The sequence below is a fragment of the Canis lupus genome, chromosome 30 (genome assembly GCF_048164855.1).
Source record: "Canis lupus baileyi chromosome 30, mCanLup2.hap1, whole genome shotgun sequence".
Classification (NCBI taxonomy): Eukaryota; Metazoa; Chordata; class Mammalia; order Carnivora; family Canidae; genus Canis; species Canis lupus.
In genome coordinates, this window is record NC_132867.1 from 13,447,486 (window position 1) to 13,463,272 (window position 15,787).

The 15,787-nt window shown below is 34.1% G+C and overlaps 1 protein-coding gene across 18 annotated transcripts in view; it reads right to left on the reverse strand.

Moving 5' to 3' along the window:
• Positions 1-347: 347 nt before the first annotated feature.
• The window catches only part of ROBO2 (roundabout guidance receptor 2), a 1,635,491-nt gene continuing 1,620,051 nt past the window's right edge, over positions 348-15,787 (reverse strand). For 9 of the 18 annotated variants that reach the window (XM_072806533.1, XM_072806532.1, XM_072806530.1 and 6 more), the window contains 4 exons: positions 14,819-14,992; positions 8,331-8,603; positions 5,968-6,168; positions 348-4,238 (listed from right to left, as the gene is read on the reverse strand). In XM_072806533.1, coding sequence (XP_072662634.1) covers positions 4,237-4,238; positions 5,968-6,168; positions 8,331-8,603; positions 14,819-14,992 — 650 coding nt within the window. In that variant the 3' untranslated portion in view covers positions 348-4,236. The remainder of the gene's footprint in view (positions 4,239-5,967; positions 6,169-8,330; positions 8,604-14,818; positions 14,993-15,787) is intronic. The other 9 variants (XM_072806538.1, XM_072806541.1, XM_072806543.1 and 6 more) reach the window with 3 other exon arrangements.

Consider the following 15,787-nt stretch of genomic DNA (forward strand, 5'->3'; position numbering starts at 1 on the left):
TACTTCCAGAATAATTTTTAAAGTAGTTTTGTAGATGCGAAGTTTGTATTCTATCTATCTGAAGGTCTTTATGTTGTGGGGAAGATCAGATATGAAAAGTAAGGCTTATAGAGTGGAATCTATAATTTCAAATGCTTTTTATATTCTTCATCAGTGTCGTTAGTATAGTGACTACTATAAGTCAATGCCAATTTCTATCTACCGCTGCCCAATCCATTATTAATTGAGAAAATAAGATTATGCATTTGGTCACAAAATATTAATGTAGAGTTGCAAAAGTGACAGAATGGTCTGTTTTTGATTTTTCCCCAGGCAAGTCTGTTTTACATAAATGGCTTTTTTACAAATTTGAAATGTGAATATATTTTATTTTTTCCCAGTGAGTACACAATACACAATTCTTTGACAATACTATTAACCAATTTTATGCCAATTTCTTTTCTGATCTAACAACATCAAATGAAACACAGTAAGATTTTGGACGCTGTTTGGTGACTTAAACAGACTAGTTAAAAAAAAGTCCATCTATAAAACAAAGTATAAAAAGTCTACCCACGGCCACAAAATCCCTTATCTTGCAACACCTTAAAGTCACAATAAATGCTTTTGAAAATCATGAGATAAGAAAAATTAGTAAATTGAATTTCAATGAAAAAAAAGTATGGGATTTCAATTGAAGTACACATTATAGAGAAGCAAAGTAAAAGTAACTTCATCTCTAAGATAATGTGGAAAGACATTGCTTTACACCAATTCTCGTCATGTAACTTTATAAATACAATGTACAGAAGCAGATGTACAAATTAGTGAATGTCATGGTTCTGCATATCTTTAATACTGACACACAATCACTTTCCAGTGGCGAAGATAAACCGCAGTTTAGAGCTCACTGATATTATTATAATTATGTTATTGATGGACAATTTACATAAATTTGTTGAATAGAAATTTGGAGGTATTCTATCCAAGATCATACAAACTTTCCACCTCAATCCCATTGAAGATAGGTTTAAATACCCAGAGCAATAAACTATGACATAGAACACCGTTTTATCTGTTTTGTTACTTAGAGCAAGTCTACTTGCAATGTTTTCACTTCCCTTTGATATGACACCTTAAATGTTGGTCTTGATTTTCCTACATGCTCCCTTGAACTGGGTTCAACTCCTGTGAAGGAATCAGTTGTTTTCAAGCCCTTGTACTACCCCACTTTAAATATGACATGGAAGAGATCTGGGAAGGGGTGGGGCTGCTCTGCCTACACACACTGAGGCATACCTGAGTTGGGGCACTGACTGGCTTTTCCCCAGTGGAGACTTTGCATGTTGAGAATGGAGCTGTGTTGTCTGGGGCTTGACTGCACAGTAGCATTGCCTGTGAGTGCAAGATAAGTTTACATTCTCTCCCATCCAGATTGCCTTCTGACAAGTTACACAGATCTTATTTAGACCTGCAGAAGAGTGAGCTCAGTGAATTTCTAATCACCTTCATTTTACAAAAGGAAAAAAAAAAAACAGTAGTTCTTACACATGTTTGTATTCTTCTAATGACATTCTGATGTACTGATTAGAAGCTTTTCACAAAAAAAGTTGACAAAAGCTTTTGATTTTTTGATAAGATTCCTGAATTCATTTGGATAGCTACAGCATTGTATCTTGCTCTGTATCTGTGTGAGAATGATACACTGGGTGCAAGATTTTACTAACTAATTTATATAAAACTCGATTTAACAGGGAATGTGGAATGCTCTTTTAGCACATTTCAAGTAACTATAAGCATTGCCAAAATCTAACCAAAACAGTTAAGTTTTATACACTGAAAATGATCAGGAAGGTATGCTGCTATGTCCTGCATTATTCCAGAAGTCACTTTCATACACATACTCTACATGGAAGTCTTGGTTTATTAGTCACACTAGGGATCAAGATCTATGTGTAATAAATGTAATGAATTAAAGCTTTAATCTAAAGTGGGTTACAGACAAGCATATAGAGGGAACACAAATGAATAAAACTTTGTTTGCTTTTAAATAGAAAGAGGCAAAATAGAGAACTACATAAATAAAAATTAAATTCCTCACATCTTGCAGTTATGAAGAGTACGTATTTGCTCTTCATAGGAACTTTTTATCTTCCCTCCAAAATCTCACCCAGAGAAATCAAACTGCATTAAAATTCAGGCACTGGTGGTAGAAAGTTGATAAAGCCTTTAATTAGTGTGTCTCCAACTATGTTTTCTCTTCTGCAAAGAAATGAACTCTATGGCACCAAGAAGGTGTTGGGGCTCATAAAGACCATTAAACTCCTCCACTCTTGCCTGTGTTGAAGCAGTCTCAGGGAACAGAAAAGATAGAAAACATGAATTATATACTATCCCTTTGCTATAATAACATGATATTGAATTGGTGACTAAGTCAATCGTGCATGGAGTATGAATTGTCATTGCCATTCAAGTGGGTCCCATATTTTATAACTGATTCTAATCATTACATTGAATATTTTTCAAAGTACCAACTACTGAACACATCATAGGAAAAACATGAGAAAGTATAACTAGAATAGAATTTACAGTTGTGTAGGCAGCACATGGAAAAATGTCAGAGGTGGAAATTTCAGGGAAGTTCTCTTCTACTTGATTGATTGACTGTACATGTACGGTGGCTGACATACATTTCAAAGTCATATTCATTTTGACCATTCATGACTGATTTTCAGGAATTTCTTGCTCTCAAAGTCGTGAAAACAAATGAGGCAGGACACTGTTATGAATGTCCACTTAATGAGGTTTGGTTTTATTTAAAAAGTATATAAACATGCATTTTTGTCCTTTTAAATTTTCTTTCCAATTTACTCACTCAAAATGGGTCAAACATATTTTAGTTGGCAGCCAATTTCTGAGAATGTACCATAAAATGTTTATTCCAATAAATCTACTTACTGTGAACTGAACATACTCTGAGCACTGCTTTTTAAGCACTTACAATTTGGTTATACATTTGGTGGCATAAACTTCACTTCTTAATCAAATAAAACACAAAATTGTCTATAGACTGCATTAATTTTCAAAAGTCATAAATTTAACTGATGCAGCTCTATCCTCTAGTGGGTACTGTACATGTATTGGAAAGATGAAACAAGATGTTGCAATAGAGTTTTTGCATTTGGAAGCAGCCCGAGTATGTCCTAATAACAAATTGCCTCTTTAACTATTTGCTAGATATTCTACAGTTCATTTTGTTTGTTTCCTTGGGGAACTTCATATTATATTCTGACTTAATGAGTTGGAGAGATTAATTATGGTAATTCAGAAAATGCTTTTTTAAAAAACTGTAATATAAACACAGCTCTTTGGAAACACCTTAATTTCCTTTTGCTTGTTATAATTCTCCGATGGGTCAATTACAATGACAGATAAAGTTGATTCTACATATAATCTTAATTTCCTTTTTTTTTTTTTAAAGCAAGTTTAGTACATCTTTGCTACCTGTTTATTGCAATGCCTATTTAGCCTTAAGACTTAAATTTCTTTCTTTGACCCCTGCTTTTTGTCAACAGTAAAAGCCACCTTTCTGCTTTTCTTTTTATTGACTCAGTCCCTGATATTCAAAGAAGACTTCGCCAACACTACTGTTCCTTGCATCTTCCTATTCCTACACCCCAACTGCAAACCATCCAACGTGATTGGTTCCAACCAGCATATCCAGCCTAGCTTACAGTACAGAGACTCCCTTCACATTCAGTCTTGTTCTTCATGTCACGAGGAGTAGAGATTTGTGCTTATCACCAAATAAAATTGCAGTGCAAAATTTAAACATAAAAGTTACACAATTAAAAGTTAATATATGGCACCACAGCCTATTAATTCACATATAGTACAACAGACCAATAAAAACAGACAATAGTATGAACAGAGCTAAAAAGAGTGAGCTTGCATAGCAATGCACAAAAGAAATTATATACAGAGGAAAATCCTTTTCTTCCTGGAGGGCGAGTTTTGTTTTCTTTCTTTTTTATATACTCCTGACAAGAAAGAGTTAAGGTGGGTGGTGTACTTAGAGAAGAACACAAGTAAAATATCTGTGGGATATGTGTGGCTGTGTGTCTTTACATTGCATTTACAGTTCTTTTAATAGTACATAAATAAAGAAATTGTTCATTGCACTGTTTAATGTCATCACTTCCATGAGTTCAGACCTGGTGGTCCTTCAGAGCAGCTTTGCATGTCTCCTCTCAGTTACTCTACAAAGAGATTGAAAAAAATCAGAAATAAGTTTGCATTGAAATTAAGTAGTCTTTTATCCAAACCAGCATAACAAAAAGCAAAGCAAACATAATAAATGAAGATAACATCATCAGATAGATTTTGTGAGTGTGTAAAGTTAGAAAATGTAGTTATGGGAAAGGAAAGAAAGAAACATTGTAAAATTTGGATGTTTAAAATCCATGTAGGGCTATCTCTGCACTTCCTGTGAGTTTATAATTACTCTAAAATAAAAATCAAAGAAAAATCCAAATAGTCATGAATCAAATTAAATATTATAAACATATCTTAATAATAATCAGATTAGTAATAGACAACAAGAATGCTAAATCTAGTCAATATAGACTTTACAGTTTGAAAGTACTTTTACTTTTCCTTATTTCATGGCATCCCCTGGTCTGTGATGTAAGTGTAATAGTAATGCAATTTTTTAGATAAGGAATTAGATTGGGAAGGTAGTTTACTTGCCCTGGGTTGAGAAGACTGGAACCCAGGGCTGTTTCTTTAGCAGTGCTTTTAACTTGAATTCAAATAAGTAGCTGAAAATATAATTCTGACATTGGATAACAGAATTGGTAAGTTTCATTAAAAAAATACAAGGAATTCAATGCTTCTTACTATGACATACTATGACATGCTATCTTTATTACCTGGTATTTTATTTTTTATAGATTAAGTTATACTATCAAGGTTGCCCTCTTTATTCAAAAAGAGATTTATTTATTGAATATGTAACTACAATCAAAGTATTTCAAGTTAAGTAAAATGAAAGATTAACTTTATGAGGTTGACTGCCTAAATTAAAAATAAATAAATACATGAGCAACTAGGGATTGAGGAATTCCTGAGGTTCTTTAAAAGGCAAAGAAAATTACAGAGTATATTTAATTAACTTAAAAATATTAAGATTAATTGCCTAAATATAGACTATTTTCATACAGTGTAAATCAGACTTGAAATAGAAGAAATATTCATTTAACGGATGGCTGTAAATAGCAATGGTCTACATTATGACTGAACCTGCTCAAAATCATAATTGATTCTTTTATTATAGCAAAGCAAGGTTTCTGCTACTATTCTGAAATTTGTTTATTGTACCAATATTATTAATGAGGTTCAGTACATGCTATCCCAAAATATGACATCTGGGCACACTGAATATCTAAAGCTGAAAGTCGGAGAAACAATAGAAGCAGGAAGGTCACTCTGATCTCCTTCCTCCCCCCTCCTTTTCTTCTCTGAAATAGGTCATAAAAATCTCACATGAAAGTTATCCTCCTTCTACCAGAGGAAGGAAGACATTCTTATTGCCAGAGACAGGAGTTATGGGGCCAAGAAATCTGTGCAAACAAACCTTGTTAAACTAACTCTTATCTTCCTAGTTACTTCTTTAACCATTGGCTACTTCTACCCAAACCCTTCTGTCTCATAAAATCTTCACAAATTTATTATTTCTTTGCCTAAAAAGATATAAAAGCTTTCTGCTCTGGTCACTTCTTTGGGTCTTACATGTCCTCCATAGACATGTAAAAATTCAATAACATTTGTAGGCTTTTCTCCTGTTAATCTGTCTTTATCAGTTTAATTTTCAGACCCAACCAGGGACCCTAAGAGGGTCAAGAAAACTTTTTCCTCTCCTACATTATTAACCCAGCATTCATTCTGAATCACCAAAACCTTTTAAATGTCCTATCCTAAAGCACTTACATAATTCACCTGTAAACTGTCCTTGACTATTTGAGCCCATATATCCTATGTCAAGAAGGTCACTGGCATTGCGTTGGTGACTTCCCCTCAACGCCTCGGCTTTCCTAGGTCCAGTGGATCCTTTAGAAGATGCTGTTCCTGATGAGCTGTGACCTCCCGGAGATGGGAAACTGGGCTTGCTGTATGGCACCAATGTTTCCTCTGCAAAAGATATACAAAGTGCTAAGCTGAACAGCAACATGGAGGCAAAACAAACAACTTTAAATATTAAGTTCAAGATGGGCTACTTTACCATTTCACACTTTAGTAAGATTAAAAATAAGAGGTTTCATAAGACTCAGATATTAAAAGAATTTCCATGTGCAGACATTTCCTATAATAGGAACTGAAACAAGATTAAATTAAAAGAAATTTTGGGATAGAAGTGCCTGGGTGGCTCAGTAGGTTAAAGGTCTGCCTTCAGCTCTGGTCATGATCCTGGGGTCCTGGAATCGAGCCCTGTGTGGGGCTCCCTGATCAGTGGGAAGTCTGCTTCTCCCTCTTCGTCTGCACCTCCCCCTGTTCATGCTCTCTCTCAGATAAATAAATAAATGAATAAATAAATAAAATCTTAAATAAATAAATTTGAGGACAAAAATACAAATGTTATGTATCATTTGCAAAATTTAAATTCATTAATAAAAGAGATCTGCATACAATGAACCAATTATTTAACCAAAGCATTTCTGAGCATCATTGCTGGAGTTCAGTAAAGCTCCGATTTAATTTTTCAATTAAGATTGGAGAAACATGGTTTTTGTTTCACTTTAAATTATAGCAACATTCTCTCAATCAATTTAGATTAAAAAAAAACTATGTATTAGTTAAAATAAGCTTCTTAAATTTTTGTTATTCCTGGGGATAGGAACACATTATTTTAGATTGTGCATTTCCTTAAAAGCAAAAGAGAAATACACAATTTCATAAATAAATAATAATCAATGAAAATGCATATTTTTATGTATCAACTCTCTGCAAATAACACGGTGTGTATTATTAAATACCTAATATTTTGAAACTTTTTTTTTCTTTTCCTTCCTTCTTTCTTCTACTTTTTCTCTACTTCCTCAGTTTTTTTCTTTCTTTCTGAGTATGGGCTATTATTACTGTGATGACTATTTCTCTCCTTAGATGGTCTTTATGAAATCTCAAGGATCATGTGATTTTTCTCTCACAGCCTGAATAATGTAAACTTCCTAAATGCTTCACTACATCTAGAAATTAGACACTTGACATATTTTGGCTCTTCAATATATTACATTTTCTAAAACCTTGAGCACCAAGTTGTGACACCATATAATTATTGAAAATGCATGGGTAGAGGACACAACTACAAAAGATTGAGTCCAAATTAAAAAATCAATGTGTAGGGGATCCCTGGGTGGCTCAGCGGTTTAGCGCCTGCCTTTGGCCCAGGGCGCAAACCTGGAGTCCCAGGATCGAGTCCCGCATCGGGCTCCCTGCATGGAGCCTGCTTCTCCCTCCTCCTGTGTCTCTGCCTCTCTCTCTCTCTCTCTCTCTATGTCTATGTCTGTCATAAATAAATAAATAAATCTTAAAAAAAAATCAATGTGTAAAGAGACTCAAATGTTGCTGTGTGAGTGTTAGTGTGCATGTTCTAATAATACTCAACGAAAATTAATCCTGATATGAGAAGAAATGTTCCAGAAAATGTATTTCTGCAATAGGCCCCAACAGCCACTACCCCTTCCAAAGAAAATCCAACCACAAATGATGAAATTTATTTTGTGACAGTGCTCAGGAAGCTTGATTTATAAACAAGAATATTTCCCAATGAAGTGTTAAAAATCAACTAAGTTTAACCAGTTGGAGAAAGTGCAGGCCCAGTTTAACCTTTTCTATCCTGAGATATTTGTGTGCATTTACACGCAATTTTGTTATTTCAATGAATTCAACGATTTGACTGAAGTGAGTTCTTCTTTCAAAAGACTAGTTACGTCAGTCAAAATGAAACTGGTTGAAAGTAGAGATTAAATTGACATTAAGATGAAATTTAGAGGTCTTAAAAGCATTTCACATAAACGTTAAATGGCAAAAAATCAAACTGTCTCCTGAACAATACAAGAGAAGCGTGGTGAGCTCTTGAGCTCAAAGACCCATATGTAAAGGTTAGGGGGAAATCCCCATGGGAATCAGCCTTAAGATGTGTGATGGTGAGCTCTGCTGAGAAATCCCAACTTTTCAGGGATTCAAGGCAAACTTTTTTTCCAGATGCTTTTAAACAACTGCCATTTCTAAAATACCTGGTAGGGGAAAAAAAAAAGGTAAAAGTCCACACTTTCTTGGGACTGTGTAGAACACACCTGGTCCAACACTTTGTTTGTGTAGGGCTTTCCGTATATCTTCTTGGCGTTCTGTGGAGTTTATCCATTCTTGGGTTTGTCGCTGCCACTCTAGGGACGTTCTAGCTGGACAATCCAATGAGCTCTTTGTGTCTTCTAAGTTGGATGCTTGTGGTGTCTCCAGAGAGCTTCCTTTTCTCTCTGTTGAGTTTTCCATGTTACCAGCATGCTGGCTCGGGCCTATTTGCTGCCTTAAACCCTGACCTGGAGGGGGATCTGGTGGTGGTGGAAGATCTAAAAATTGTGAATAATGTTTAGAATGGACTAAAATTTAATGAAAAATACAGGTTTTAATTCAAGATGAAGAAAAAAACCCTTGCCCTCCTAAAGGTCTCACTCATGCAAAAGAAATCTGGGGAAACGGGGGGCAAAGTTCAGTTATTTCTATCTAAAATGCATATTATTGATCTCTTTGCTATCTTTTGATCACAGTGTCTTTGAAATAAAATCGACTGATTTCAACTATTATATGTGGAAAGTGTTTTCAGTTGCACATTGAGGCTAATGTTCAAGGTATAAAAGGCAATTTATATTTTCTCCATATTTTATCCATTTTCAACCCTACCTCCCCAAAGTAGAATTATCATGACACAAAATGACTAGATGTTCTAGCAGCTGTGTTAATAAAAAGGCCCTGGGAAGAGTAAAAGCAGTCCTGCCAATCTCCATAGGAAATGTTGCCCTCGGGAAATTAAGAACTATATGCCGTATCATATGCAACATATGACTGCCTTTACTCATGTATGTGGTACATTTAGCAACAGTCAAAGGGTTAAGCTAACATTTATTAAACACAATTAACATTCTGCCTGACAACCAATTCTGGCTCTTCGTTTCATGAGTTAGCTAATGAGTTACAACTAATACATTATAATCTTCCAATGTATTAATTTTAATAAGTAATAACCAATGTTCACAGTACAGATAGAATATGCTTCTTGTTGCTAGACTAGACAATGCATCACAAAAATCTGAGATGTAGTAGAATCGATAACTTTGCCAAAAAGCTCTTGAAATTAAATATAAGATACGAGAAAAATCAAGAGTTTGGATGCTTAGCCAACTTTTCATTTTCCTTTCATTAGCTGTTTGCATCATGACACCATTATATTTTGATTGTGTTCAACTGTGATCTTAGTCACTTCTTTCATCTTTAAGTATTATATGAGTTCTATTATATGATTTATACCATTATACTAGTCATAAAATTACTTTGTTGAGGATTTTGAAATCTCCTCAATATTCTAAATATTCTTTTGGATTATTATCTTCTAATTTTTCTGGCATAGTACTGTGACCTCTGTTCACCTTTAGAATATAAATGATTATATTATTTGTTTATAAAATCAAATGTCATATGCAATACATATTAACATTATTAATAGGGTCTATTGGATATAATATTAGTCTATTGTCTCCCATGCTGTTGTTGTATGTGTGCCCTTATTTTTAATAATACTGTTGGTGAATTTTAAAAGGAAAAAGCATAAATTTCTTGTGAAAAAAAGATAGCTTCCTTAAGGAAGACTAGGTTATTCTTTTTAAAGACTTTGTTAAGAAGCTTTCTACTCTCTTAATGAGAAAAATGATATCGTCCTTCATTGAATTGACAATAATACTCTCCTCTGCATCTGCTTTGGGAGTTCCCATGTTGAAGCAGCATTCCCAGTTCTTATGTATGTCCTCTTGTTAGATTATGAATTACTAATTATCGAAGGGAACAGCGTTTTCATCTGGGAGAATAAAGTTGCATTTGGAACATTTCTTCAAAAATGAAAAGCTAATCCAATATTATGATATCTGTTTGTAGCATAATCCACCAATGAGTTTAGTGTTTCCTTTATATTCAATATTGACTTCCTTCAGTATGTATTATTATAAATGTAAAGTAATTATTTCATTTGAGTGTTTAGACTTAAGACTGTCAGTAGTGGGAAGGGGGAGAATTATTATATTTGCTTTGAAAATAACATATCTGGTCATTGGTTTTTATTCTCCATCAAAGCAGCTTCATTTTTAAATGGCCAAAATGGCATCTGCTTATGCTAGCTAAAATTCTGATTACTATTCAATTTAACCTGAAATTATATGGCTATATAATTAAGTAATATACTTGGAGTTTGTGTAGTCTAAGAAGAAAGGACATGGCATGCACAATGAAATAAACAAACTGGAAAAAAGATGGGATTAAGAATGACTGGAAAAAAAATAAAAGTATGTAATCAAATATGTTTACTTAAATTTATTATTCATTTCCATGTTGATTCATTTCAACTAAATTGATTCACTAAAGAGTCTCTTATTGGCCTACTGAGGATTTGCTATTGCCAGGCACACAACAGTCCAATGAAATATGTGCCATTATTATCCTCTTTTTCAGGTTAAAAAAAAAAAAAAAGAAGGCAAAAACTCAAATACCTCTGGCTGGGATTTCTCCTTCCATGAACTCCAGACTTATGTGACTAAATCCATACTGAGGAGTTCACATTAGATGTTTGCATATATGAATATCAAAACCGAGTCCTGGACCTTCCCCTACAAAATATGCTTCTTCTGTAGGGTTCATCATCTCAGTTAGTAGTGATTGCATTCTACAAGTTGATGAAAACTTTGGAGTAATTTTTGACTTCCTCGCTTCATAGCCTGTATTAATTTCATTAACAAATCCTGTGGGCTCTGCCAAGCTATAGCCAGAATTCAATCTTTCTCATTGTTTCCATGGATTCAACCTTGACAGGAACCTCTAACATCTATTCCCTATATTATTTCTACAACTTCTTATGAGGTTTCCGTGCTTCCACACAGAAGCACAGTTAGTCTATCTTGACATAACAGCTAGAGTGGCTTTTTTTAAAGAGACAAGCATAAGTAAGATCATGATACTCCTCTGCCTTAAATACACGCACGTGTGTGTGCACACACGCACCCCTTCAGTGGTTTCCTATTCAAAGTAAGAGCCAATGTCCTCATAGAAGCTTAAGGCCCTACAATCGCTGGCTCTCACTTATTTGTCTAACTTCATATTTGTTTTGTTGCTCTCTCTAGTTCAGTCACACTGCTTCTTTTATTTTTTAGTAAATAAGCTTCAGGCTTCCATTTGGTGTTCTCATGTCCTGGAATGACCTTTCCTCAGTATCAGCATTGCTCTTTCCCTTTTAATCTTCTAGTCTTCTCTACTCTCATCTTCTTGGTCAAGCCTTCCCTGAGACAGACTCTCCTTATAAAAGACCTCCCCCCATTTTGGTATTTCTCAAATTCCTTCCTATTTTTTTTCTCCATGACACTTAGCACCATCTTACTTTTATTTTCATTTATATATGTATGTTGGTTTTATCTTCCCTTAATAGAATGTAAGCTCCAGGAGGGAGCAAAAAAGGGAGCGAAAAAGGGAATTTTGCCCATTTGGTTTCCATTGCCTATCATTTGGTACATGCTTATTAAATATTTGAATGAATAGATTAATGAATAAAGAAATTTGCTTAATGGTCCAAGCTATTTTGTGGCAGAGCTAGTTTGTGGCCAAGCTAGTTTGTGGCAGAGGAGTCTCTTCTCTAACTAGGACATTAGGAATGAGGGGAGAGTAGACCAGAAGGAGATGATCTAGGGAAAAAAGGTTGATGGATAGAAAATTACTTTCTCTGCCTTCATTCTGCAGCATTTGTCAATTAGTCTTAAAAAGTATTCTTTATCTTATGCAAATGGAACAGAAGAGTTGCATTGAGTAATGCCTGCTTAGGAGAGTCTTTATTCCTCGATGTGTGTGTGTTGGTTTTTGCATCATCTTTGAGACAGAAACTGGTGTTTTACACCATTCCCAATTCCTCTTACTAGACACAAGAAAATATTACCTTCCCACTCCAGTCATTAGTCTGCTGTCATATGCCAGTGCTCTTGTCAATGAAACGAGAAGTGATATGTTCCACTTGCAGGCCTGACCAGAGAACCTTCCAAGTGATCATCCTGATTTTGTCTTCCCTTTCACTCAGAAGCCATAAATGTCTCACTTTAAAAATAACAGTATCCCAATATTGAAAAAGCCTATATCCTTACATTAGTACTTAGAGGAGAGCCACCTGACCTTTATAAATTAGTGTGACCCTGAGAAACAAATTTGGTGTACTAAGTCACTGAGAGAAGTTGTTTGGTATAGCAGCTAATAATAATTATTCTGATTTATTTACTCACCAAAAATAATTTTAAGATGTATAAAGCAAAAGTTCTAGTTTAAAAATGTCTATACAGTAGGTGTTACCAAACGGCAACCTTTTCTAAAAGAACAGTTTAATTTTACATATGGATATTATAAAATTATTACAAATGCATGGATTCATGCCATGTGAATCTATATTTACTATATACTAAATCATACATTTACTATAAAAAATAACATCCTTAAGGATAATCTTTAGAGTGCTATTCATAGTAAATGTCCCCATATCATAACTAGAATATCATTGGATCATAAACTTAGGAAGACATGGGAGCTGATATTTCCCTTGCAGTATCACTACTTCCAAAATATATCTACTAACTACACATAATCCATACCCCCTTTTGAAATGCTGGAAAATGTAAAAGTTAGGGACTTATTTGTTATTTAGGAAAATAAGCAATATATTGATCATGTTTTAAACTAGATGGTAGCTTGCTTTAACCAGACTTTCTGAAAAAGATTCACAAGAAAAGTATTTTAGGAAGAAATGGAGAACTATATTTTGTTGGTTTATATTTTTTATCTTCCATATATTCTGTAAATAATCTTCCAGTGCTTCAGAAAAAAAAGTTCTCTTTTTCCTTTCATAGCAGGAAAACTATACAAAATTATTAATTCTGAGATTTATAACTACCATATAAATGAAGGTGGTCGTTTTTATCTAGAAAGAATAAGATCAACACTATTTACTGTTTTAAGTACTCAACTAATCTTTAGATCATCTGAGGCAGAAAGGCAGTGGTGAGCATCTTTGTTCACCACAGGATATTCGTTTATAAAGTAATTAAAATCTAGAGTGCATATTCCATAGAAACACTTCCCAAGAAAACAAAGTAACCAGAAAGATAAGTAAACCTGAAAGCTTTAGAACAAGTTATGTTTGACTTTTAAAGTCTTCCCTCCATTACAAAACGACAAAAGAAAGCACAAAGATGGCTGCCAGATACAGACCCTTCCTCCCAAAACAATAAAGAACAAGTACCTCTTTCCCAGCTAAGCCTCATTCTGTCCTATAATAAGTCTAAGACACTGACATGAATGCTAAAGACTCCATCATAGATTCTCAATGCTGACTGCACATTAGATTCATTTGTGGAGCTTTAAAAATATCCATAATTGGTTTTTACCCAGAAAAATTAAATCACAATCTCCAGGGTATAATTTAAGAGCTCCCTAGATAGTTCCAATGTGCAGCTGGGCTAGGTTCATCCTTTGGTGTTTAACAGAACTACCTCAGGATAAAGTTTGTGTACCCGTAAGGGATAGTGTTGAGAAGGGGGAAGAAATGTACCTTTGGGTCAGCATTATACTAGCCTCTTGACATAAATCATCGTAACTATTCCTTAGAATAAAATTTTGGGTTAAATATTTATATTTCTATTTTTAAATGTGTGAGAATTAAGTTGAACATATGTGAAATAGATCCTGCTTTATAAAGATAAGATACTCTTTATTGAACAAGGAGATCTCCTAGTAATATTGTACTTCCTGAAACCAGCAGTGTTTAAGCAAATACTCAAAGACTGAATGCTATACATAAATAAAAGAATTGAAATAGATCAGCAAACTATGGTCCATGGGCCAAATTCACCTGTTTATCATTAAAGTTTTATTGGAAATCAGTCACACCCATTCTTATTTTTCTTTTCTTTTCTTTTTTTTCCCCCTATAATCATTACTCACACAGAGACCATATGGCCAGGTAAAGTAAAAAATATTTACTATCTGGACTTTTACAGAAAAGTTTGTTGACCCATCTACTAGATGATCTGTAGTATGCTTTTAGCCCTAAAATTCATGAAACTAAAAAAAAGAAAAAAAAAAAAAAGCTAAATTACAAATCACTTCATGGTCTTTTTCAAAAGTGAAATACCATCTAAGTTATCTTAATTTGATGTCAGATATGTCTCAAATTTAATATCAGAAATTCATAGCAAGTGCACGTGCTACCTATATTTTCTTTCCTAACCTCAAACGGGAATGTTTTTTTAAAAAGCATTAATGGAAAATGCTAGAATGGCAGCAAGATCAATATTGATAAGTGGTATGGCACACATTTCTTGGGGCTTGGTAATATAGAAGAGGATGTTTTATTTAAACAAGAGCATATTGTAGGTTTTCTGCCTGTTATATGATGAGGAAAGGCCTAATCTACCATAGCTACTTTAATCTAAGTTAATGATTTGCACAGAGCACATCTCTTCAGTGAGGAGATGAGAGAAGAAAACAAACCTACCATCTGTCATTCCTTCCCTTCGATGAGGCAATGCTGGTTGTTGATCCATTCGCCCTCCCTTGTGTTTTTTAGTGGGCCGAGGCCTCTGATTTTGACTCAGGGCTGCACTGGTATTACTGTCAGTAGAAAATGGGCTGGTTGGTCGAGGTCTTTGAGAGGAGGTAAAAGCTTTGCCTAAAAAGAAAACAAAGGGAATGGGGTATAGAGAATGTTATAAGGCAGTGATGCTGCCTGTTTTGTATTTCTGCTCTTACTTAGGCTAACCTATAAACTTGCCTAGAGGTGCCATTTGAAGATGTCAAATACTGGCACATCTCCATAAGAAAATATTCCTTGTTGAATTTATTTTATCCAACTTTTTGTAACCAACACACTGAAAAAATTCAAACAAATGTATTACAGAACAAATCCACCAACCAAAAACTTGATATTACTTGATTATATTTTTATTTAGCCTTGATGATCTTAGTGATATTTTTATGGATATATGCAAATTCAGGCTGCTCTTACTTCTTAAAATTAAAGAAGTTATTTCTGAAACGAATTATGTACTTGGCTTATTTGCTTAATCAAATTTTATCCTTGGAATCTTACAAACTCTCTTTGAGCACAGAAAAAGGTCCTGAAGTAATTGCATTTGAAAATTTACATGAAAGGTCTGCTCAGAGACTTATATTAAAACTGACCTTACCACTCATACAAATACGTGATGAATTTTACCTCTTTTACAGAAACTCAATAACATTAGTCTACAGAACAGGATAGATAGCAGGTTAAAATCACCTTGCATATCCAAAGTGCAATAGGTATTTTCTGATGGATATTATTGTATCTGAGCAGACTCCAAATTCTCATTGAAAAAATGAAATTGTGTTACGTCCTTTTCTTGAGGTTTAGTACATATGCAGGGAAATTTATTTTGTGAAAAGGGTAGCTAATAAATGTTCAACATCTTATGATTTTAATATA